Raw genomic sequence first — 25331 nt, 5'->3', positions numbered from 1 at the left:
TGGGCCTGGAAACACTATTCTAAATAATGAGGTCTAATAGATCTAGCATTTATACACAAAAGCACATTCGTGAAATTATCTTCTCCTAATAACTTAACAAATGAATTGTTGCTTTAAGAAAAATTGAGTAATGAAGAGCCACATTCATTTCTATGCACCTGTACTGGTTACATCCACTTAACAACAGAATAAAAAGATTAAAGTTATCCTAGCAGGCACCAACTTATTGCCAACTCTGCACACAGTAAAAGCAAACTAGTACTGAAATATTGAGAGCGAGCAGTCAGGGAAACTCTGAAGCATCAAGAGAGTGAACAAAGAACAAAACCAAAGCTTTCTTTCAGAGATGGAAAGCTCTGGTGGAGGTGACAGTACAGTGTGTGGTGGCACTTAGATTTCTGAGTGCCCACGACCGCTGCAGAGTAACCAGCCTAGGGCTGGGGGAGGTGAGGGGCAGTTAGGGGGGTTAACTGTTAAGGATCTAGGGCTGTGTTTGCATATCTAGTACAACAGTTTTTTCAGTCCTGAGGGACCTTAGGTTTTCCAATCAACTCTCATTTCCCCATTTTACCATGAGATTAGCCTAAAGGGGAACTGGTGGCTTTAGGAGAAATGCTGAACTCTGCTTCAGTAACTCAGTTCAGTTAGCCCCAAGCTCTCTGGCTGCTGCTTAGGACTGGTGTGTCTGGCTGGGGCTCTCTGAGCCATGAACCGCTTCAGGGGTGCTGTCCTTCTCTGGGCAGTGGCAGCATGGGCGAAAATGGACATGCCTCTGGAAGTGACAGATGAGGCTGGCTTTCAAAAATGCAAGAATGCCTTAAAACTACCTGTTCTGGGAGTCTTACCTGGAGGCGGCTGGGATAATCTGCGGAATGTGGACATGGGACGGGTGATGGGCTTGACCTACACTCACTGCCGGACCACAGAAGACGGACAGTACATCATCCCGGATGAAATCTTTACCATTCCCCAGAAGCAGAGCAACCTGGAGATGAACTCAAAAATCCTGGAGTCCTGGGTGAATTACCAGAGCAGCACCTCCTACTCCATCAACTCGGAGCTGTCTCTTTTTTCCAAAGTCAGCGGCAAGTTCTCCCCTGAGTTCCAGAGGATGAAGACCCTTCAGGTGAAGGACCAAGCTGTAACTACCCAGGTTCAAGTAAGAAACCTGGTCTACACAGTCAAAATCAACCCAGATGCAGAACTAAGCTTGGGATTTAAGAAGGAGCTCATGGACATTTCTGATTGTCTGGAGAACAACCAGACGCGGATGGCCACCTACCTGGCAGAACTCCTGGTCCTCAACTATGGTACCCATGTCATCACTAGCGTGGATGCCGGAGCTGCTCTCATCCAAGAGGACCACATCAGATCCTCCTTCCTCCAGGACAGCCAGAGCAGCCACAGTGCTGTGACCGCATCTGCGGGAATCACCTTCCTAAACATTGTGAACTTCAAATTTGAGGAGAACTACACCTCGCAGAATGCCTTCACCAAGAACTACCTCTCAAACAGGACCAACTCCAGGGTGCAAAGCATCGGAGGGCTTCCCTTTTACCCAGGCATCACCCTCCAGACCTGGCAGCAGGGCATCACCAACCACCTGGTGGCCGTAGACCGCGCCGGCCTGCCTCTGTATTTCTTCATCAACCCTGACATGCTGCCTCACTTGCCGGGGCCCTTGGTGAGAAAGTTGTCTAAGACGGTGGAAACTGCTGTGAGACGCTATTATGCATTTAACACTTACCCTGGTTGCACGGATCTCAACTCGCCCAACTTCAATTTCCAGGCTAACACTGATGATGGCTCTTGCGAGGGGAAAATGACCAATTTCTCCTTTGGCGGAGTTTATCAGGAATGCACTCAGCTCTCAGGGAATGAGGTTGTCTCACTCTGCCAAAACTTGGAGCAGAAGAATCCACTCACGGGCGATTTCTCCTGCCCCTCCGGCTACTCCCCAATCCAACTGCTATCCCAGATCCACGAGGAGGGTTATAACCACCTGGAGTGTCCACGGAAGTGCACCTTCCTCATCTTCTGCAAGACGGTGTGTGAAGATGTGTTCCAAGTGGCGAAGGCTGAATTTAGGGCGTTTTGGTGTGTGGCCAGAGGCCAAGTAGCAGAAAACTCAGGACTACTTTTTGGGGGCCTCTATAGTGGGAAGAGCATAAACCCTTTGACCAATGCACAGTCCTGCCCGGCTGGCTATTTTCCATTGAGACTTTTTGAAAACCTCAAGGTATGTGCTTCTCAGGACTATGAGATTGGATACAGGTTTTCAGTCCCCTTTGGTGGGTTCTTTAGCTGTACCGTTGGGAATCCCTTGGTGGATTCTGCTGTAACTGGAGATTTACGGGCACCTTCCTTAAAAAAATGTCCCGGGGGTTTCAGTCAGCACCTAGCCCTCATCAGCGATGGATGCCAAGTGTCTTACTGCATCAAGGCCGGGCTTTTTACGGGAGGGTCTCTGCCCCCTGCCAGGCTCCCACCTTACTGCCGGCCACCCCTCATGAGTCAGGTGGCCACCAACACGGTCATAGTGACCAATAGTGAGACTGCGAGATCCTGGATTAAAGATTCTCAGACCCACCTGTGGAGGCTGGGAGAGCCGCTCGAGCTTCGCAGGGCCATGAAGACCATCCACGGGGATGGCAGTGGCCTGTCAGGAGGAGCAGCAGCCGGGATCACCCTGGGGGTCATGGCCATCCTGGTAGCTGTCATGGTCCTGGCCATTTTTGGCATCCGGAAGTACAGGAAGAGGGGCTACCTCACTTTGCAGGATGAGAGGCAGAGTTTTGTCCCAGGCACCACAGTGGCTGGAGACACCTGTGACCAAGAGCAGGAGCAGAGCCCAGCCTAGATTTCTCCCAGGAAACCATTTCTCTCATCTCCAGCCAGAGCGTCTGGCACGTCTTTCTTTTTCCTTTCTCCACTGCTGCCTTCCTAAGTATTGAAGTTCAAGCACAACAGAAAGCAGGTGTAACTTTGTGACCTCCTTAAGTCTCTGGGCCAGGAAATGAATGGAGGTACGTGGACAAGGTCGGGGAGGGGTTGGAGAGCTGCTGTGATTTTTTTTTTTAAGCAGAAGTCACCTCGGGGACTAAAACATGAAGGGAGTGTCTTTTCTCACCTTGCGTTATTAATTATCTTCACCTACATGCATATGTGCAAAAAGGGAGGAGGGAGAAGGTTGACATTTGGATTTGGAGGCAATGCATTTAATATGAGGTCAGCTAAGATTTCCAATTCATGAGCTATAAGAATGTCTTCCTTTGGGTGTTACTCTCCCACCATTGTGTGCATATGTGTGTATGTTTTAAGCTGTCTGGATTTCAAGCTCCTGGAGGCTGACAAAGCCCCCAGGAGACACGGGAAGTTCCGCTTGGCTATGGTTTTCAGTTTTGATGGATCTCCGTCAGCGGACTGCGTCGCCTCCTCTGTGTCATCTCAGCAGCAGCCGAGGGGAGAGATGGTGCCTATTCCAGGCCACCTGGTCCAGCTTCTCCACGGTTAAGACTTACTTAGACGAGGCCCCTCTTGGACTTCAGACTGGTATCATAAAGTCCTCAGAAAATATTAATACAGCATATGAGCTTCTATTAGGAGGTCAAGGGAGAAGGGATAGTTTGGAGACAAGGAATGAGTGAAGAAAGGGTGAAAACTGGAAAAGATTCTGGTGCTCGTGGGAGATAGGGATTCTTACCCACAACCAATTACCTGGTTTTGTCCCCTTAGCTCCTCGTAAATGGGGCAAAGGGAGCAGCTACAGCTTCGGGTAGATCGGGCATTACTATTTCATGTTCTGTTACCAAGGTACAAAGCCCTCCTCCTCCGTGGATGGCCGCCCCCCTCTCCATCCTCCCATCCCGTGCACACACACTTGAACACACACACACGCCCACACACCCCACATTCCAACAAGAGGCGTGCATTTTTCTGGGAGTGGGATACAAGGAAAACTCCGAGAAGTCAAAGTAAACCCACACCTAGGCACCCCTTCCTCCCCAAAACCTCAACAGGGAAGGTTGAAGTATTTTTTACCAATTATGTACCCTGCCTTTTTTTTTTCCAGCAGAAAGGGGACTGACATGATCAAATCAATAATTTTACATGAAGCAAAAAAGGCATCCGACATCACTTGTGACGCATTTATTTCAGTTCCAGGCTGACCTCCCTGGGACATCTAGCAGGATGCATGGTTGTTACTTGGCATTCGAGGCTTTGCCCAGTTTTAATAACTGCCTCACCTAATTGTAACGACTAGGGTGAATCTATTAATGTTCCCCCACAACACTTTAAAAAGTTACATAGTTCTTCACCAAATCAAATGTCATTGGATAATCTGTCCTTTCTTCATTAACATTCACCATCAAGAATGTTCCACTAGGTCCTTCTTCTGAGGACCCTGAAGCATCCCCGCCTGTGGGAAGATGGGAGAAGGTTTACTCATCCATCTCCCACTGCGATACAGAGAAGTGATTTACAAAATTTGAGCCCTGCTCCCAGCTGGGAACACTGATTTCTGCAACCTCTCTACTTACCCCTGCTTCTTCTTAAGCATTAAAACTTAACCTTAACCTCTGGGTGTTTTGTGGGTATGTTTTAGCCAAGCTAACCACTTTCCTGCCAATGCTGACTTACTTCCCCATGAGATCTTTGAAGACCACTGAGTCAGAGAGACAAAGTATATCTATAAGCTCCCAGGCTTTTAATGCACTAACTGCCCGTTGAAACAGAGAGCTCTTCACAAACTTTTATTTCTAACAACATTGCACATAAATATGCATTAAAACGTGTACTTGAGGGACGCTCCGTCTGACTGTTCATCCACAGGAAACCAGAAGCAAGGGGTTTGCGGTTGACATTCATCAAGTCATTTTGCACAGTCAGAACCCCGATGGGGGGGTTCACAGCGTCTGCTTTCTGAGTCCCGCTTTCCTGACCGTGTCGCTCGGGCTGGGGTCTGCCCAAGACAAATCCGGGCTTCCAAGAAAACCACACTCCGTGGACTTTCAGGAACAGAGATGCATTTGGGTGACAAACGAGGCTTTGCAATTGCATTTTATTTCTGTGTTCTCATTAGTATCAGGATGATCAATATTAAACATGTGTTTGAAAAACAACAGCCTGTAAACTATTGAAACATACATGATATTGTCATCAGGTGAAGGGAACTTTAAGAAGCAAACATTCATGGTTTTTAAGATGGTCTTTCCCCCACAGTTTCAGTTGTATTTCCCCCTTGCCACATGGTCTGTTTCTTTAGAGGAACGAGAAGTCAGGCCAGGTTACTTGGTTAAATGTGTGAGTAGAAAAAAGGTGAAAGAAAATTAGAAAAAGGGACTCCTCCACTCAGCGGAAGGACTTGTGATTGCTTGCTGACTTGGCGAAGTACCCCAATGCCGCCCAGGTAGGTGCACCGATCTACAGAAAGCAGGTTAACAACAACAGCAGTTTGTGGTTGTTCATTTGCCATTTATTGTTCTGCACATACACGTCATGAGCACCAGGTGGCGATGTCCTCCCACAGAGCCACAGCAAGGACCTCAAAACACACCAGTTACAAAGATTCACATTAGGACATTCACCTGCCCTTTCCCAGAACCAACCCCTCCCCGCTCCCCATCAAATGCCAGTGACCACAGACAAGCAAAGAGGACAAGGCCCTTTCTCGTACCACACGGGACCTTCCTCCAATCCTTTCATGCCCAAACAGTGCAATACCAGGACGAGTACTTCCGACCAAGTATAAAACCACAGAGAAGTAGAAGTTTTACAAAAGGGGGAAGGGGTGGGGGGATGAAAACACAAAGGCACATGCAACTACACATACACAGTTCATCTTTTAAGGGATGAGACTATAACAAGATTTGTCTCCAATCCCACGTGTCACCCCTGGAGACTCAGGAAGGGGGAACTAGGCTGCTGGTGCTTAAGACGATGAAAGGAAAGGCATGGGAATCCCTGCATGGGCGGGGAACACAGCAGGGCTTCCGGTGGGAGAGCATCCCATGTCAGAGTGGGGGATGCACAGAGCCTCTGCTGGCAGGGTTCTCACCGAACCCGAGACTACATTTCCAGGCTGGCACGAGAGAGCGAGCGAGCGAAGGAATGCCCCCCGCCTTGCCTGGCACAGTGTTAGAAAGGAAATTCAAGATCCCTTCTGCCCAGAAGGTCCTACCCCCAAGAAGAGCAGCATGAGGATGAGGCAGCCCCTACCAAGCATCCTCAGAGAGGAAGAGACACGGGGCACCGACACTACCAGCATCCTAGGGGGAAAGGCTTGAAGGTATGAAGACTAACTCTCAAAGTGGTACTGCCCCCGGCACAATGCTTGCCCGACGCATTCCCTGCGTCCTCTTCCTTCTGCTCTTGGCAGATCTCTTCTCCACCCACACCTTCTTCTGCCTGCTGCGGGGAAACCAGTCTCTCCCCATTGCCCACTGCCAGTTGTCAAAGCATTCGCCTTCCTTTCCCCACCTCCTACTGCACAGCTCCATGTCTATCCACTGACCTTCAATCTGTTTCCTTATCTCCTGTGAGTGAGGAGCCCAGTGGGTCCTTGGCAAGGATGCTGAATGAAGGTGGGGATGGTACCAAGCTTGCAGAGAGGCTCTCCAGCATCTCTGGCACATGGTAGCCTGGCAGAGGGCATGGGCTTGGCATTAAACACAGCAGGGATGTCTCTTCCACTGAGTTTGGGTGTTTCCTTCCTGACTGTGGCAGGAAACTACCCCCTAGTGCGGTGAACACTCGGTCCAACCTCCTGGTCTGCTGGTGAGTTAAATGGCTGCCGTCTGGTAGAAGTGGCTGGAATCAATACTACAGGAACAATTCCTCCTGCCAGAGCACCCTCTGCCATAGCTGATCAACATCCCCAGGGCCATTTGTTAAAGGAGGAAGGCTCAGCCTGCTTCCAGGAGCTAGGTAACACTTGGGAACCCACTGGCCACAGGAATGCCAACAGGAGCCGGCTCTCAGAATAACGTAAGTACCATTTTGGGAAGTTCTTTTGTTTCCATTTTTCCAGCATCCAAAACCTTCCAAATATTATGAAATAGATATATGCATATATATATATATACGTCAAACCCCCCAAACATGAGGTATATAAATTCAAATTAGTATCCAGAGGAACTTCCCCCAAACACGTAGTTCAAAGAACCCACTTTCAAAGGGAGACTTGAGTTTCCCTTCTTTGATCCCCCTTCTCTGCTCCCTGACCCCCAATTCCTTCATTAGAGGGAGATGAAGGTAAGAGGAATGTCGGAGAAGGATCAGACAGGGTCCTGGGATGCAACCCAGAAGCAGGATGGACTGGACCATAATGTGGTCCCACCCCTGTTGGGGATGAGCTAGTCTCCCTCACACTCTGGGTCGGCCTGTGATCAGTGAAGTTGATGAGGGGGCTCAGCACCAGCTCCAGGCTCTGATTAGCAAATACGCACGGAGACAGACTGAAGCCCTCATAGCAACAAGACTGGATGGAGACTGGCTCGGATCCGATCTTGAAAGAGGCAGAAAAAGGGGTCAGTCCAGCCCTCACCTTCCACCTCTCCCCAAGTCTCCGGCTGTGTCCAAGTTTACAATGGGATGGGTTGGCAAAGGGTGAGGCAGGTCAAGGGACCACAGCCTGGCTGTTTCATCCCCATCAGAACTGAGGTTTGACATCTTGCAAAACAGAGCGTGAAAACACGATGGGACTCTCCACCAACCTGGGCCAGCGGCGTGCACACGCACACACACGTACGCACATGTATATGCACATACACAGACGGCACAGAGCCCAGCCTGGGCTCCACTCACAGTGACTTGATGAAACTCATGGAATCTTTGCGCTGGTCTGGGATGAGCTGGGAAGAAGGCTATGGGATCCTCTCCCTGAGGACAGTTCAGATGCTAAGTGGATGCAGGCTCTGGTCTGATCAGATAGGGGCTGGAGACATCAGGGGATGCCGCCCCAGAGAGGAATCCGAGTCCATCCATCCACACAAGAGAATCAGATGCCTCTTTGGACAGGTCAAAGGTGTGAGGAAGAGGGAGGGCCCCAGGGAGCCAGGACTGTGATGAGAGCTGACCATGCTCCCAGAAGCCCGGCTGCCCGGACCCTCTTGGCAAGAAGTGCTCCCTCGCTGTCCACAGAGGCATCGACTTCTGATTTCACAGCAGTTTCGCGGTTCACCCCTTTGCCCACCCTTATCTTGCACAGTGAGAGATTCTCACCTCCAGTGGAGGAGAGAAAAGCAGAAACTCCGCTCTCAAAGCAGAGTGGAAGCAGCAGGAAGCCAGCGGAGGCACTGAACCTCCAGCTTCACAAGGCCAGGGTGTGGAGTGCCCACGCCCCAGGTGTGCTGACCATGCCCCTACTTCGGGGGACGAGGGGCTTCCTGCCTACCCAGCACCGAAAACTCCATGGGAACAGACCGAGGATGGCCCTCACCCCATGTCCCCTTGGTGTTGGATGAGGTTTGTGAATGACACCATCTTATTCAATCTAGCTCCCCTCTGTGGCCGGAGGGATGGGGGGATGGAGGCAGGGCAAGAGGGGAGACGAGGGGGCCGGGAGGGCACGGCACTCACTTCCATCTTGACTCTCCCCACTTCTGGCCCTGTGGTCCCCGTGGCCCCTCCCACCCCAAAGCCCCGCCAACTCAGTCTTTCTCCTGGGCAGCGCTGTCCTCAGAAATGCCCTGGGCGGCCAGTTCAGCCAGCACATTATCCAGGTAATTGGCATCTGGGTAGCCATGGCCAGTGAGATTAGAGCCAAACTCTGTCTTGTGATGGACCTCATTCCAGATGACGGTATCTGACTCGCCCGTGGTGCTGGACGTACCGATGGCAAAGATGAGGCGGCGATCCCAGGCCACGAGCAACAGCTTCAGGACCTAAGAGAAAAGGCAGGAGATCAGAGCCTGACATTCAGTGTGGGTCAGAGACTAGCCCTTGGATGGTTGAGAGTCCTCCCAAGGGTTCTAACCCTTCCTGGGTCATGATACGCTAAGCAGCACAGTGAACAGAAAGGGATTTGGCTGAGTAATATTCCATTGTATTTATACCCCACATCTTCTTTGTCCAGTCATCTGTTAATAGACATTTAGGTTGCTTCCATGTCTTGGCTATTGCAAATAATACTGCTGTACACCAGAAACTAACACAATATTGTAAATCAACTATACTTCAATATAATAATAATGAAAATAATAATATGATTAATAATAATAATAATAAAAGAAAGTGATTTGGAAGTGGAGTCATGAACCTGCAGGTTAAGTCTTGACTCTGTCACCTACTAACTGTGTGACCTTGGACGAGTTCCATCACTCTCTGAGCTTTAATTTCCCTACATATACAATGGCAGTGATACAATTTACCTCTAAAGGTTTGGAGCACCTTACGGGGCATTAGGTGAAAAGCACTTGGGCAGTAATGCCTGGCACATCCACTCAACACATATTAGGTACCAACATCATAGCTGCATTTTAAAAGATAGGCTCTAGGAATTCAAGGCACTCATGACCTGAGATCTTCTGACCCGTGTTTCCCACCGCCTCCTCCACCTCTTCCTCCACCTCCTCCTCCTCCTCCACCTCCTCCTCCACCACCACATCCTCCTCCACCTCCACCTCCTCCTCCACCTCCACCTCCTCCACCTCCTCCTCCTCCACCTCCACCTCCTCCACCTCCTCCTCCTCCACCTCCACCTCCTCCACCTCCTCCTCCTCCACCACCACCACCTCCACCTCCATCTGAATGTGGTATTAATTTACTGAATGTAGCTTTGACTTAGCCAAAGTTGTGAGATATTTGTCCAGGGATGTGGTGGAAGCGTTTTGACCTCTTCCAGGCTATTTCATATCTATTTTCTCATCTGGTCCTCACAACCTCCCTTTGAGGCAGGTCTGGCAGGTGCCATTATGGCCTCTAGTATACAAGTGAGACTCAGAGAGGTGTTAGAGATGCAGAATGTTGTCATTCAGCTACATTGAACAAAATCTTTGTTGAGTAAGACAAATGCCAGACACCCTGACCAGCATGAAGAAGGCACCTGATAAAAATGCATGGGGTTCAAAACTGAATGACTGTGAACATGGTACGAGCCGGAGGTGGGGAATCCTTATAGCAATAAGAATAGCAGATATTGAAACTAAGAGCTACCATTTCCTGAGTGTTTACTTAACCAAGTGCCAGGCACTGTGGTGTTTATAATAATTGGGTAAGACAGGATGCTCATTATCCCTTCTCTGCAGAAGAGGAAACAGGCTCAGAACATGAAAGGCTGGCCTTGGTCATACAGCTGGTAGGTGCTGGGGGAAAGCTTTGATTTCAGGGCTGTCTAACTTGACAGTCCTTGGTCTCAGTCATTACTCCACTGACATGCCAGTGGGGCTCAGTATTGAGCTCGTGGAGGAGGCTGTTTCTGAGCCAAGTCTCAAAGAGAGGGGAGGACTTGAGGTATAAGAGTAGAGAAGGACATGCAGACACAGTCAATAAATACCCCCCAAGTCATGGATAATTAAAATTGCTGCCATCACATTGAGCATTTTGTCAATGCTACCTGCATTTAATTCTTATAGCATCTTGTCCACCCAGATAGAATGATCACCACTCTTATAGATTAAGACACTGAGACTTAAGGAAACATTATGTCAGTTCCCACACATCTGATAAATGGCAGAACGAGGATTTGAACCCAGGCTGGTCTGGCTCCAAAGCCTGTGCTCTTATTACCTTGCTCGGCAATGGAGCCCAAGGTTAGGGCCTGGGAACGGCAGACATGAAGGATGAGGGTGAGGAATTAGTGAGAGGGGACGGCTCAGACCACACCAGTAGGCCTCGTATGTTAAGCTGAGACTATCCTTGTGAAGAAGGAAGGCAAAGCCATCCAAACAATTTTCTGTTGTTTTCTCTCACTTTCTTTCTTTTTAAAAAATTTTTAATTAAAAACACTTTTTATAGAAGTATCATTGATTGATGTCACTTTAATTCTTTTAAACAAAGGAGATGCGATGCTAGAAATTGTTTCAGGATCACTGTTCCGGTGACAGATAACAAGGCGGGTAGTGGCAGGGTCAGGAAAGGGTTCAAGCAGTTTGGGGGGCAGCTCAGGGAAGAATGTGGTAGTTCAGAGCCCACATCCAAGATGGTTCATGTGTCCACTTTTGTCCCAGGGATTCAGGGTATGTCATTAACATAAAGAGGGAGGCCTGGCAGAGGAGCAGCTCTTGGCAAGAGGTGGAGACATTTAGCCAGCAGCTGGCCAGGAGCTGGGACTGCAGATCTAGGGCTCAGACTTAGGAATCTGGCTGTTAAGGGCAAATGGGTATCAGGACTGACTGTGAGTCCTAATCTGGGGACACTGCACTGGGCACTTCTTCATGATGACATGGTTGATTCTCTCATTGTTCCAGACTATCTGCTTCCTGCCCCGTGATGGACTATAGCCACCCTTGGCCATAAGACCCAAGGGGCCTCTCTACCAACCCGCTCCTCGTCTTCTTTGCCTCGTGCATGACTTGCCAGGGGCCTGTGAAAGGTTAGCGGAAGTAACAAGCTTCCAGGAGCAGCTTTAATGGGATGGTACACTTCTGCTGGGATTCTCTCGGGGCCCTCTGCCCCCTCCTATGGGAAGAGGTTGGACCTCAGAAGGGATGCACCTTCAGCCTGGACTCCAGAACAGGAAGCCACATGGAGCGCATGAAAGCTGACCCCCAGCAGCAACCAAGCCACAGCCATTAACAAGCAAAGTGTATGAGAAATAAACACTGGTTGAAGGAAGCCGCTGAAATTTAGAGGTTGTTTGTTACACAGCTTGACCTAGAGAAAGCTAACTAAGATGCACCTCTTATCCAAGAAATCAACAGTTCTTTTCCTTTTTGAGATCAGGGAATCTTTTGAAAATCCAGTGATTTTTCTGGGCTTACCCACAGAAAAATGAACATGAAATTTTAGTTCTAATTTTGGAGTTCATAGAACAACTGAAGCCTAATTGGGAATCACCAGGAATCCAGAAACCCGGTGATTTTTTCCCTCTGCTCTTTTGTGGAAAGTCAAAGTATTCATAAAAAGTAAATAAATAAAATCCCACAAATTGAAATCATGCTTCAGAACAGTGCTTCTCGAGCTTTAACGTGCTGTCAGATCACCTGGGATCTTGTTAGAATGAAGCAGGTTCTGAGGTTCTGCATTTATATCAGGCTCCTAGGTGTTGCGCTGGTGTTGGTCCAGGGACCTGATCCTTCCTCTAGGAAGGATAGATAGATAAATTATTGCCTGTAAAATTCGGGAGAGGAAAAAGCTGAACGTCCAGCCACCACCACCCTGCGAAAATAAACTTCTACTCATATCCACCCTTGTCTCTTGTTGACTCGACTAAGCCTTTGTTACATGTGCATCTGGAGAGAGATGCACAGTTCTGTTCAGCATCACAGGGAGCAAACTTGGGGCCCCAACACAGAAGCAAATTTGCCGGCCCTACCTGGAAGCCCACTCTTACCTTTCTCCCTTTCTCGCTGTCCGGGAGGTAACAGTGTCGTGGGAAGCCACGAGCGCTGAAACTCTTCCCAGGATTTGGGTGCTCTGGCCCCTGGAAGCAGAAAGAAAGAGAGCAAAGAGCATTTTCCAAACTAGTTTTGATGGGGGGTGGGGAAGATGCAGGCTGTGACTGATTCAAACAATGATGACAATCATCATGGCCACAGAGTCTAGACAGAGAACAGACTCAAACCGTGGTGGGCGAAGTGGTTTAACACATGCATTCTGGAGTCCCTGGACCTGGATTTGCACCCGGAGCTGCTGCCTCCCAGCTGTGTTAGCCAGAGCCCTCTCTTGGGGTGTTAATTCCCCACCCTAAACTGCTCAGAATAACACAAGTGCCTGTGAGCCATAAGCCATGCAATCAGAATTATCCGAACGATTCTTGTAGATTTTCTCCTTTGTCCTCATGGGGTTTTGGTTTGCTTTCTTGTTTAACAATAACGATTGGTCTAAGGACACTGGGTGGGAAAGAAACTGAAGCAGAATTCAGTCAAAAACCAGGCTTCCTAATCAGAGTTCGGATTGGTCCAGAGGCCCCTTTGAGAAGTTCATGAATACCGAGGGGCTTTCTCCCAGTAACAATGCACAGATTTCCCCCCCTACACACAAACATTTGTCTATAATTTCTGAGCTTCCCTGGTTCCCCCAGAGTCTGTGAAACCCTGTTCTAAAATCCCTTCCAAACGAAGTCAGGATAATACTGATACTCCACATCACTCCTGGCACAGCTCCCACACAGAGGATCAGTAAATGCATCCTGGCCAAACAAATGAATAAGCAAGTGAACAAATCAACGACAGAACTGCAAGCAAACACACAATTTTCATTTTCTCTTGTTATGGACAAAGGTTCCAAAACGATTTAATAATTATGTGACTACAGATTTTTTTAACAGCCTGGTTCAGAACCGTGTACAATTTTGCAAACTGAGCAGCATGATAAATACAAGCGGGTCTCAGAGAAGGGAAAGATCGCTGGAAATGGAAAGTGGCAACAAAGTCTTCCGGGAGTCCCAGCATCTGACAGTTGTGAATTTCACATTTGTGTGAAATTGCTCCACGTAGACGCCATTCCCATGGCCATGGCTGTTTCTAAGTCAGGCTGCCTGACCAAGGGTTGATTCCGACCACGGCTCTGCCGGCTCTTCTCCTGCCTGGGACTTGCCCGTGGTGCCGCCAACACAGACGCCTGCCTGGCACTGGCCCAGCCAGGCTGTGTGCACCCGGCAGGCTGCCAAGCTGAGCAGTCACGACTCTGGCTCGGCCCCGCTCAGAGCTTCTCCCCCTGAGAATCATTCTCTGCAGTGAAGGCAGAGCTTAAAGGTCCTCACTCCTCACGACAGCCCCAGCTAGTGGTCCCTGGGCCCTCCGGGGATGGATGTGGCGCTGAGTGTCCTGCTGCTGGCTCTCAGGGGTGACCTATGGAGTGGCTGTAAGGACAGTGCCTAGATGCATTTCCTTTGGCACAAGTTGGGTTTTCCGTGGCACCTGCAGAGGTAGCATGCAGACACCTCTATACCCCAGTGCAGGCTTCCCATTCTTCAGCCTTGGAGACTTTGAAAAAAGAACATCCCCCCAGGTGGCTGCCCCACCCCCAACCTTTGTCCATGTCAGTCTGTCCTGCTTCCCACAAGGCCAGGATGCCCAAATTATCATTCATGTCCCTACCTTCCCCCTGGCAGCCCTAGGGTCATTCCAGAAGTCTCACTTGCCCCGACATCCCACCATATCTCGCTCTCCCTTGTTCTGGCCCCTCCCTTGTTCAGGCCCCATGACTGGAACCTGAATTATCGCAGTGGTCTCCTAATTGGTCCGTCAGTCATCCCTCACTCCTTTGCCAAACTGGCTTTCGTAAAGCATAATTCCAATCACACGACCTCCCGTAATCCTAACCACACACCCAGCAACCTTCGGGGAAGCCCCTCCCTCTCCCAGCCTGTCAAGGAAAGTCCACGGCCCTCACCCTAGTGTTCACGGCTTTCCATGACCTGGCCACTCTTCCTCACTGCCTCATCTGTCTTCCACATCCTTCATGCTCCCTCCTCCCCTCTCCCACTTTGGCAAGTCTTAACCAAATGTCGCTCTTCCTTATGGGCCTTCCACACCCCATAAGGAACTCTGCTGTGTCCTCCAACTAAAAACGCTGTCTTTCATTTCTTCATGTCTTTCAAGGCTCTATGAGCGAGTGCCCTGCCCCAAAAAGTCTCCTCTGACCCTACCAGAAAGACGGAATTGGCTCTCATCCTTACCCTGGCAAGTAGGATACTCAATAATGATGGGGACCAGGTACTGAGCACCTTGGTACTGTGCCTGGGGACCACAAATGTACCTATGATCGTATTGCCCATCCTTACAAATACCCCTGTAGATTAAGCTCCCAGCTGCGCACACACAGAAATGGGGCTCAGAAAGGTCAAGTTGTCAAGGTCCAAAATCTCCAGCTAAGGAAGAGTGAGCCAGGAATGGAAACCCAGGTCCACTGGGTTTTGAATGTCTTTTGCGTTGCCCTTGTCCACACAGCCTCCCACAGCTTTTATCAGTGACACACATCAGTTTTCACTCTGGAGCTTAGTGATGTGTATTTCTTTCTGCCTGACTAGTTGGTAAGTCCTTCGAAGAAGAATCATGTTTTTGTGTTCAATTCTTTCACAAGCTGTTACATCTTCCTGTTTTATTTCTTCCTCATCTCACTAGAATGGGGACTTCAGGGCAGTGAGGACTTGGTTGAACATGCCTGGTGCACAGTCCACACTCAAACGTTTGTGAAATAAAAGACAAGACGGAGGAAAGCAAGGAGGAGGGAGGAAAGGAGGATAAACTAATAAACATTTGCTAAATAAATGAATCCCATAAGCACCCTAGAATACTCAGAAAAAGCTTCAATGTGTGAAGGAAGGAACATACTGGCATTTACTGTCAAGAAAATTGTTCGATCTGTTCCTTACGACTGTCTTTCAAAGAATCAAAAGAGGAAAGAAATGCCTACAAAAGTCAAGGACTATCTATCAAATTATGAATACAAATACCCTTTAACAAAAACACTTCCCCTTCTAGAAGATGATTCGACAGATACAGTCACATGCGTGCGAAGTTATTATTCATTACATTACTTGTTGTAAAAAAAGGATTGGAAACAATCCACATGCCCATCAAATGGAGACTGTTTGCATATAAATGATGGTTCATTTAGACAATGGATTCTTATGCAGAGCTAAGAAAGAAGGAGGAAGCTCTCTCTGTACTGACACGGGAATAGCCACAGACCAAACTGGCATTGAAAATGCAGGGTGCAGCACAGTGTGTCTTGATATGTCACCCTTCGTGTAAAGATGGGAGGAGGGGATACCCCGGAAGGACACCTAAGAAAGTGAGAACAGTGGAAGAGAGTGGGGAAGGGTGAGGCTGGGTACGTGGGGGACTAGAGTGGGAAGGGGATTTTTTCATAGCATAACATCATCTTAGCAGCTCAGGCTGCTCTAACAAAATACCACAAACTAGGTGGCTTTTAAACAACAGGCATTTATTCTTCACAGTTCTCGAGGCTGGGAAGTGCGAGATCAAGGTGTTAGCTGATTCGGAGTCTGGTGAGGCTCTACCACTGGTGTGGCTTCCCGGATTCACCCTGGCATGAATCATACCTTGAGTCTCACCCATATCTGATTTGGATGATATTTGGAAAAGACTTCGGACTTAGACCTTAAAGTGGATGTTGGAATGAGTTAAGACTTCTGGCAGACATAGAAAACAAACTCATGGTTACCAAAGGGGAAAGGGTGGGGTGCGCTAAATTAGGAGTTTGGGATTTGCAGATACTAATTACTATATACAAAATAAACAACAAGGACCTACTATACAGCACAGCAAACTATGTTCAATTTCTTGTAATAGCTTTTTATGAAAAATAGTATATATACATATATATCTCAATCACCAGAAACAAAAACAACATTGTAAATCAACTCCACCTCAATTAAAAAAAAAAAAAGAAAGATTCTAGAACTCTAGGGATGGAATGTATATACTCTGTGCAGGAAGGATATGAATTTTGGAAAGCCATGGGTGGAATGCTATAGATTGAAAGCTTGGGTTCCCCCCAAACTAACATGTTGACACTTAATCCCCACTGTGATGGTATTAGGGGGGCTTTGGGAGGTGATTAGGTCATGAAAGTGAAACCATCATGAACAGAATTAGTATCTCTAATTCTGAGGGAGGCTCCCTCACCCCTTCTGCCCTGTGAGGACACAGTGAATAGTTGGTCTATGAACCAGGAAGAGCGCTGTCACCAGACACTGAATCTCCTAACACCTGGGTCTTGAACTTCTCAGCCTCCAGAACTTTAAGAAATAAAGTTCTGTTGTTTAAAAGTCACCCAGCCTGTGGTGTTTTGTTGCAGCAGCCTGAATGGACTAAAGACATTTACCTGCGAACCTTTCAACTTAAAACGATAGACGCCAGTGGCTAAGGACCTAAGGACGGGCTCACCTGAATGCCGGGCGGAATGCTGTAGATGATCCGGATGGTTTTGCAGTCCGGGTGGCCAGGCAGGGAGTGGGGGATGAGGTGGTACTCCATCTTCCCTGGAGGCTGGGTACCTGTCTTCACCCCATAAATGGTCTTACAGGTTGGACACTGCAAACTCCCATCCTGAAGAGACAAGGCAGGAGTGACTAGTGTGGGAAACAGTTTGGGTAAGGACCTCACCACCTGACCCCAAAAGGTACCAGAGACACAGGGCGGAGGTGGGGGACAAAATGCACCTAAACCAGTAAATGCACCTAAACCTAGCTGCCCGCCTGCCTGGCTACCTCGGCCATGAAAGCTGAAGCTTTCTCCAAAGCGACAGAAGGAAAATTCCACAACAGCCCCATGCTCTGTGCTAAGGGACATGTGAGAGAGACCACATCCTTGAGAAGGAGACCAGGCTCTGCTCTGCACCTCAGGGTTCTGTTGGGGGGGAAAGTGGGAGACTCTGGAGACAGTGATGGAGGGGTCATGGCTTGGTAGCAGGACCTGGTAAGGTGTTGCTTGGAGAGGTGGGAGAAGAGCCAGGGTGGGGAGTCTGGACAGTAAATCCTATCCCCAGGCTCACAAAAGAAAGGGAGTGAGGAAAAGGAAAGCGTGAGTGGGCAGGGAATGATATGTGTAAAAAGCGCTATCACACAGCTGGGACCAGAGCTCTCCAGGACATCTGTGTCTCCTCAGGGAAGACTGGCATCCTCTGCGGGGCTATTTAAGGACATTTCAATTTAAGCTCTACTCATTTAAAGGAACAGATGGATTCAGGGCAACAGAGGTTACTTCATATGATCAAAGGATGGGAATCCAAGGCTTGGGAGATAGACACCAGGGTCCCGCTCTCTGCTCTGGCCTTAACTTGCTTCGTGACCTTGGATGAGTCATTCCAATTCTCTCTGGGCCCTTTTCTCCCCTCTTCTGTGTAAAGAAAATAAGAAATGCATGCTTCAAAAGATTCATTAGGGCAAAAGAGAATAAAGGATAGTGTCTTCAATGTTTTTGAAGCACCATGGAAATAAATGCAAAGCTACTAGGTTAGTCTTGAATACAGTTGTCGAAAAGGGAATGAATGTGCTAAGAAACCCCTTTAAACCCAAAATAACCTCTTAAAATGCAAAGTCCTGATAAAATCCTTAAGTGAGCAGGGGAGACAGAGATGCAGGGTCCATCAATTATTGAGCACGTGGTCTCTGAGACAGAGAAAGAGCCCAAGGTCGGCACTATGGGTATTTCAATCATAGGGCCACATAGAGATGAAGGAAAACAACGCAGCTATGATACAATTAGGTACCACTTTGAATAGTAACGATAATAGTGCCCTGTAAAGTGGGGGTTGCTTCATCTCATTTTCCAGATGGAAGATGGAATCTCAGAGAGGCTGAAAATCTTGTCCAAGGTCATTTGGCTATGAAGCCGGGGTTCGAGCTTGGGTCCGCTGCCTCTCTTGCCTTTACTCTTTCCCACAACAAGAGCAGCCCCTGAAGGCCAGATATTTTTTGGATGAGTAAGAGGTTGGAGGATATCACAAAAATCTCAGGCTCGGATGCAATCCAAGCGGGGCCTGGAGAAATGAGTAGAATTCGAATTCACGCAGATGGGGAGTGAAGGTTATTCCAGGCATCGGAAAGGACATGAGAAAAGTCAAAGGCTTAGACAAAGCTCAGGCGTTTTAAGGAGAGAGTTTAAGGACACTCCTAGGTTCTTGGAAAATAGCTCCAGTGGGGAGCACCACCCCACAGGCCCTGGTGGACAAGCGAGCCCCGCAGACAGCCTTCCCTCCTCCAACAGCGGATGGGAAGAGACTTCCAGTTATCCTTTGGCTAAAAACCCTCCAGCGCTTTCGGAGGGGCAATCAAAGGTGCTCTGGAATTGTTCAAAGAAAATGAACTGTAACTGAAGATCACCAGCCCTGGGGGAAGGAAGGGTGTTTGGGAACTCCATCTATGCCAGTAGGAGTGGACACTTACCACGGGCCCACTGTCATGGGCCACTCCTCTCAGGACTCTCAGGGACAGAAGTCTACACCTCTCAGGCCACCACCCAGTGTAGACACTGAGGGGAGTTGGGTAGCAGAGCCCAAAAGGAAGGTAAAGACTGATTTTGCCAACATAATAAACTTGTGGAAAACTGATTCTGCTGAGGACAGCCAAGATCATCACTTCTGCTGCCCTGGGTGCCTCTAAGACCCCCCCCGCCAGATCAGCTAAGTGCACCCCCCAAAAGGCCCCCGAGCTCTTGTTCCCCCGGGCCCAGCATGGGGGCGGGCAGCGCCAAGGGCCGGCACGGGCCGGCACGGACCTTGTTACCGTTGTTGTACATGGCGACCAGGCAGTAGATGTGGTAGATGTGGCCGCATCTGGACAGCTTGCCCACCAGGTCAGGCTTGACCGTTGGCTGTGGGCCCTTGTAGCCCGAGGGGGCTGTGAGGCGCTCCATGCAGATGGTGCAGTCCTGAGGATAGGAGGGGACAGAGCAAAGAGGCCATCAGTCGTCACCCAGCCTGGGAGGCCAAAGCATCTCCACGTGGCTCCCGCGTGATCCCAGAGGTCAGGTGAGCTGTTACGGCTCCTCCACTAGAAAGCCCACAAACCAGGGTAAACGTGCCTTTGGGAATCTAAATATAGTTTTGTCTTGCTTTGCACAACAGAGAAATTCCTGAAATAATTTCTGATGGTGGTAGGTGTTAATTTAGGCTGGCCAACAAAATTACAATCTCCCTGGGGAGTCTGACTGTCGTTTCCTGGTATACGTCAGTGGCTTGTGGAGGAAACAAATGCTTGCTGATAGACCCACTGGCAAGTTTTATTTAAGCAGAACATTTGTAAAGGCACTGAAGTGTACTGGAGAGGCTGCTATTTAAATAAGTCTACTACAGGATTTCTCAGCCTTGGCACCACTGACTCTTCGGGCAGGCTAATTCTTTGCTCTGTGTGCTGTCCTGGGCACTCCTGGGCACTGCAGGGTGTTCGGCAGCATCCCCGGCCTTTGCCTACTGGATACCAGTAGCATTCCCTCTCCCCTCCAGCCCTGCAAAATCATTTCCGGTTGAGAGCCACTGATCAACATCAAACCCATTTTAAGATCAGTTCCTGTAACTGATCATACTGTTTTTCTTAAATTCAGACTCTCACGTTAAGGCAGTTTAGAATCAGTCACCTCTTTGCTGAGCGGGGAGGTGGGAGAGGTTAAGTGGCAGCTGTAGCTCAGGACTATGAACCTGGGAGCCCAGGCACCTGCTCTGACCAGCTCTGCACCAGTCAGGACTCAGAAAGGAGCTCCTGCCACATCCTGCAGGAAACTGGCAGAGGAGATGCATGAGTGACGGAGAAGGTGGACCCCTCTCCTCCCCGCTTCCCCTGCACTCACCTCGTCTGGAGGGTGCCGGACTTTCTGCAGATACTTCTTCAGCACTTCTTCTGGGGTTTTACCTGTGGAGACAGGATGATCAGTGGGCCCCCAAGACAGAGATGCAGGTCCCACAGCCTTGTCAAGCTGGGCATGCTAGACAGCAGGGAGTTATCAGCCAGGCTTAAAGCAGAAAAAGGGAGGAATTCATTCTGCACTTCGGATTTAAGAAAAAGAACACAGGGGCAGAAGATGGAGAGAAGGGGTCTGAGGAGGGGGGTAGGTGTTCACATCTGCCTTTATTTCCTGCAATCACTTCCCAGCAAACCCACTTTTTGATCGACATAGCTTGAGTGGGCTTCTTTTCCACATAATCGATGCAGTGAGATGAAAGGACTCTGCAAACTGTTACACACTTGGCAACATTCGGTAGGCTTACCGTATTCCCTTTACAATGTGCTAAGTACTACCTCGATCTGCCACGTACTGTCATTTTAATGGGGAACCGGGAAGTTATGGCCATAGCTTTCAGGATGCTCCTTCTTGGCTGTTGATGGCACAGTCACTGCCAGCAGATGTAGCCCAGCACCAGGGAAAAGGTGATGCTCTGAGGGGCATCCTGACAGGTGCAACGATGCTGGAATTTTGAAGGGCGGACTGGACCTCCTGAAGGCAGCTCAGCCTGAAGGCAGGGATGGGGTGCTACAGCCTCACAAGGAGGCAAAGAATGAGAAAGGGTCAGTGCCTCTTTGGGAAACTCCCTAAGCTTCTGTTTTCTCACCTAGAAGATGCGGGAAACAATTGCACCTACTCAGAGGGCTGCTTTGACAATTAAATGAGCTAATGGACGGACAGCTCTCCAGCACTTTGTCTGTAAGAGTCCAATATGTGCTATTAATAATAACAAGAAGAGCGGACAGCGCAAAACCCTGTCATTTCCTATGAGACGAGGAGCAGGTCGAGCAAGTTCATTTAAGCAGAGCAACGCCTGAGAGACTGGAAAACCAGGACAAGGGTTTGAGGACATGGATCTCGCAGCAGCCAAAAGCGTGGAGGCAGTTCCTTCCTGCCCACTGCCCTGTTTCTCTTCTAAGAATTAAGCTCCTGTTAACTGAGAGCCTGTGCCTGGCCGGGCCGTGAGCTAAGTTACCATGTACATGTGATCCCACTGAAACTTCACAACGAGTTTACAGGGTGGGGGCTTGGGGTGATGGTCAAAGCATTTAACAGCCAATACCAGCGACCAGAAAGACCAGCCACAGAGCGGAGGTGGGCTCTTTGGTGCCCAGGTAGGCGCAGGCATTGACCCCTTGGTGGGACTGTGGGCAGGTAGGAAGGAAGTCCTGAAGGGGGCTTCGAGTGGCCAGAGTGTCTGGAGGCTCCAAAGGGACGCAAGGACAGTGGCTACTTCCCAGATGGCATGGATGCTTTCCAGGACTTACCTGCCGGGTACCCACTGTGAGCAGTATTTTTCACCCCATTGTAAAGGTGAGAAACACTGTCAGGGATCACATGACTTGCTAGTGACAAAGTTAGGCTTTGAATCCAGTCTCTTTTGGTTCCAGTGCCCGAGTGATCTTTGTCTCTAACGTAATTTATCTGTGCCCCACTCCTATTTTTATGTTTCTGTATGTTTGCGCTGCATTTTTATATTTCTCAAGGCGTTTCTGTCTGATCCATACCCAGTTCATTTTGGTGTGATCATCAGAACAGGTACTAGTTAGGCACACTTTGCAGGTTAATATTAAGGCACAGAGGGTCAAGTCATGGGTCTGACCTGGAGGCAGAGCCAGGACTGGGAGCGAGGTCTGGGACCCCCCAGGACCCCTTTAGATAAGGAGGCAGATACCTTTCTTGGCTTGTTTTTTGGTGGTCTTGCGGCTTGTGTTGGAAACCCCTGGGATGGATTTTATTTCGCTCTTGCTGACGGGGGGCGGGTGGAGGACCAGCTTTGGTGGCCTGGTGAGACACACCGGCAGCCCCGCAGCGCTCATGAGGATCCCAGTGATTCCTGGAAGGACAAGGACACGAGGGAGGAGGAACTGAAGAGTCAGCCCCCAACACCTCCAGACCCTCCCTCTTGCAGGAGCCTGCTCGCCTCCGTTTCACCAGCATTCTCTTAACTCATGGATTCTCCCCTTAGCCTCTCCTTTTCCCGGAAACATCTCCATTCACTCACCTTCCACAGCAAGCTTTGCTTTTCACAGTCAGTTCTCCCCAAACTCTTCCTGCCCTTCCAACCCAGCTTCTCAAATCCTCGTCTGTCTTCATCAACATCCGAATTCTCTCCCTTTTACCAAATGCTTACCACCTATTTCATTGCTTTCTTTCTTTCTTTCTTTTTTTTTTTTTTTTTCCCTACCTTCAGCCCAGGGCTTCTCTTACCTGCCAAAGCAGGATTGACAGGGCTGGACCCACTGAGGTTCTTCACTGGGACGGTGGGGACCCTGGGGAAGGAAAGAGCAGATGCATCATTATTTGGACAAGTGGGACAAAATGGGCCGGTGCTGGGAATCCTGAAACTTCACTCAATGAGCGGTTCCCCTTCCTTACAGGAATGACTTATCCCTATTAAAGATGCCATAAGTTCTGAGCCAAGCAGCCAGAGGTGATCCTTTCAGACCTGTCAGACCATGTCACTCCTCCACTCAGAACCCAGAACCTCAAAACTCAGACCAGCTTCTCAGTCCCTCAAAGTCCTAGCAGGGTCTAAACAGCCCTGTGGGAGCTGCCAACACCCCCACCCTGACCCCCCAGCTCTCTGGCCTCCCCTGATGTGACTCACCTCTTAACTGTGTTGTAGCTGTTCCTTCTACCTGCCAGGGACACTCCTGCCTCTGAGCCTTTGCATATGCTGTTCCCTCTGCCTGAAATGCTTTTCCACCAGATACCTGCTTGGCTCCCTCCTCCAACTTCTTCAGTCTTGGCTCAAATGTTACCTTCTCAGGGATGTTCTAGAGAGCACCTTGTTTAATATTGCTACCCACCCTTCCATCCCACCCTGGGACATCCCCACCAAGTGCTCTTACCCTGGTCTTTTTTTTTTTTTCTTTTTCTCCCCCCGTGGAACTTACGATCTTTTCAAATAAGCTGTTGCTTCTTATCGCCCATCATCAAATCTCAGCTCTACAAGGGCAAATATCTTTGTCTGTTCCACTCCAAGCCTGACACTAGTAGGCATTCAATGACTATTTGTTGAAGAATGTAAAAAACAAAGAAGCAAGTTCAAACCTGGGTGGACATAACAGGTACCTCAGAAGCTTTTGAAAAGGTAGAGCCCCTCCCTGAATCAGAGGCTCCGTCGGTGGGACACGAGAATCCGCACATTTACAAGCTTCTGCTGAGAGCATACAGATGCAGGCGATCCCCAGTCCAGCATCTGGAAACCACGGCCCTAACAGCTGCCACTTCTCCTTTTCCCTGAGACATATAAATTTCAGGCAAAGCCTCCTCCCTTTTCTGTCCTTCTCCCCTGGGGAACTCGAATCAGCCTGTATAGAAGGCAGCACAGCCGCCTGGGAAAGTCGGGACCTCCCACCAGGCTGATTAGAAAAATATGGGGCTAGGGGCTAGGTCCTGCCCCTCCCCCCACCCCGCCACCCTGGTTTCCACAGCTGGGTTCAGAGGGGGGGATGTAGGCTTGGAGAGTGTGATGGGCTGGGCCACAGATGACTCCAGGAGCCAGACAGCCTGAGAAGTCAGCAGTTCTGCTATGGTGGAAGGGTGGTGCTGGGAAAAGTAGGGGGGAAGGGAAAGAGCATGTGTTTATTATTATTGTTATTATTATTAATTATTGTTACTATTATTATTTGTTTGTTCATCCATTCATAGTGAGCCCTACTTTGCATTAGATACTTTGCTAGATTCCAGGGACCCAAAAGTGAACAAGACAGCCCACTGCCCTTCATCCATGTGTTATAATTGCTTAGAAGATTAGAGCAGTTCTAACTCAGAATATATTTTATACATCCATCTAAACCTTCCAATAACCTACACAAGACGTGCTATTATTGTTAACTCCATTTTAGTAAGCAAGGCAATTGAAGCACAGAGAGGTTAAGCAACTTTGATGAAGATGACACAGCTAAGGATTTGAACCCAGGAAACCTGGATCCAGAGCCCACTGCTTAGCCACTCACTATGCTGTGCTCTTGTGTCTACGTAATATTTCTAACACCCCAGGCTGCAGACAGAAAACATGCCACTCCAAGGGTCGGGAATAAACTCAAAACTCAGAGGGGAGAGCTGGAACAGGACCTCAAGGCTGAGCAGTGAGTCTGTCTGTTCCCATCATGCCCGGAAGGATGGGTGCGTGCCTGGCCATGCTGGATCTTCGGGGGCCTCTGTCCCTTCCCGGGGATAATGTTTTGTGCACCAGGCTTGTGGGAAGGATGTGGAAATAACAGATGTGGGAGTGTTTGGGTCTCAACGGGCCACCAAAGGCAACTTTTCCTCTGAAACTCTCCCCAGGATAAATCAAATCCTGATGGAGGAGGGAAAGGCTGAATTCAACACAAAGGAAAGTCACCAAGAAAAAGAGGCACAGACTTGATTCCGGACTCTGCAACCTTCCCGACAGGGCCAGGCTTGGTATAATGGAGGAAGAGTAAGAAAAACCAGGTTTAAGTCCTAGTCCCGCCAGTAACTCCTCACAACGTCCATTAACTTTTCTGAGCCTGAATTTCCTTATCTGTAAAACTTATCTGTGAGATTCTTGGGTTAGAAGATTCCAGAGAGACTTCCTGATGATTTCCCACCCCAGTACCTTGTGACCCAAGGCGCAGTATCCACCCTGGGTTCCCCAAGGGAGGCTGATTCTCCTCCTGGCCTCCGGGGAGGCTGGGAGTGAAGGATCCTCTCTCCGCACCTGTTCCCCGGCTCCCCACCAGGGGGCAGCGCGTGCTGCCCAGCCCCGCACCTGCCTTTCCCCTTCAG

General features: G+C 49.2%; 2 protein-coding genes across 3 annotated transcripts in view; one reads left to right on the top strand and one right to left on the bottom strand.

Annotated features, from left to right (window-relative positions):
- The first annotated feature begins 619 nt into the window (after nucleotides 1-619).
- On the top strand, nucleotides 620-5123 carry LOC102511332 (macrophage-expressed gene 1 protein). Its single transcript, XM_014563420.2, has one exon. It carries the CDS (start codon nucleotides 707-709, stop codon nucleotides 2858-2860), a length of 2154 nt encoding a protein of 717 aa, XP_014418906.2. The 5' UTR covers nucleotides 620-706; the 3' UTR covers nucleotides 2861-5123.
- A 331-nt stretch (nucleotides 5124-5454) lies between these two features.
- Nucleotides 5455-25331, bottom strand: part of DTX4 (deltex E3 ubiquitin ligase 4) — a 32518-nt gene continuing 12641 nt past the window's right edge. The window contains exons 3-9 of one of the 2 annotated variants that reach the window (XM_032488730.1): nucleotides 22782-22843; nucleotides 22246-22407; nucleotides 20418-20479; nucleotides 19350-19502; nucleotides 17019-17180; nucleotides 12494-12583; nucleotides 5455-8885 (exon numbers count right to left, since the gene is read on the bottom strand). In XM_032488730.1, coding sequence (XP_032344621.1) covers nucleotides 8652-8885; nucleotides 12494-12583; nucleotides 17019-17180; nucleotides 19350-19502; nucleotides 20418-20479; nucleotides 22246-22407; nucleotides 22782-22843 — 925 coding nt within the window. In that variant the 3' untranslated portion in view covers nucleotides 5455-8651. Of the gene's footprint in view, nucleotides 8886-12493; nucleotides 12584-12604; nucleotides 14022-17018; nucleotides 17181-19349; nucleotides 19503-20417; nucleotides 20480-22245; nucleotides 22408-22781; nucleotides 22844-25331 lie in introns of those variants that run through there. The other variant, XM_032488731.1, reaches the window with a different exon arrangement.

The sequence above is a fragment of the Camelus ferus genome, chromosome 10 (assembly GCF_009834535.1).
Source record: "Camelus ferus isolate YT-003-E chromosome 10, BCGSAC_Cfer_1.0, whole genome shotgun sequence".
NCBI classification, from domain to species: domain Eukaryota; kingdom Metazoa; phylum Chordata; class Mammalia; order Artiodactyla; family Camelidae; genus Camelus; species Camelus ferus.
The sequence above is the reverse complement of the archived record's forward strand: the minus strand, read 5'-3'. Positions and strand labels throughout refer to the sequence as shown.

What these genes read in the sequence shown, in the direction of transcription:
- LOC102511332 (XM_014563420.2), top strand. Translation starts at nt 707, where the DNA reads ATGAACCGCTTCAGGGGTGCTGTCCTTCTCTGGGCAGTGGCAGCATGG.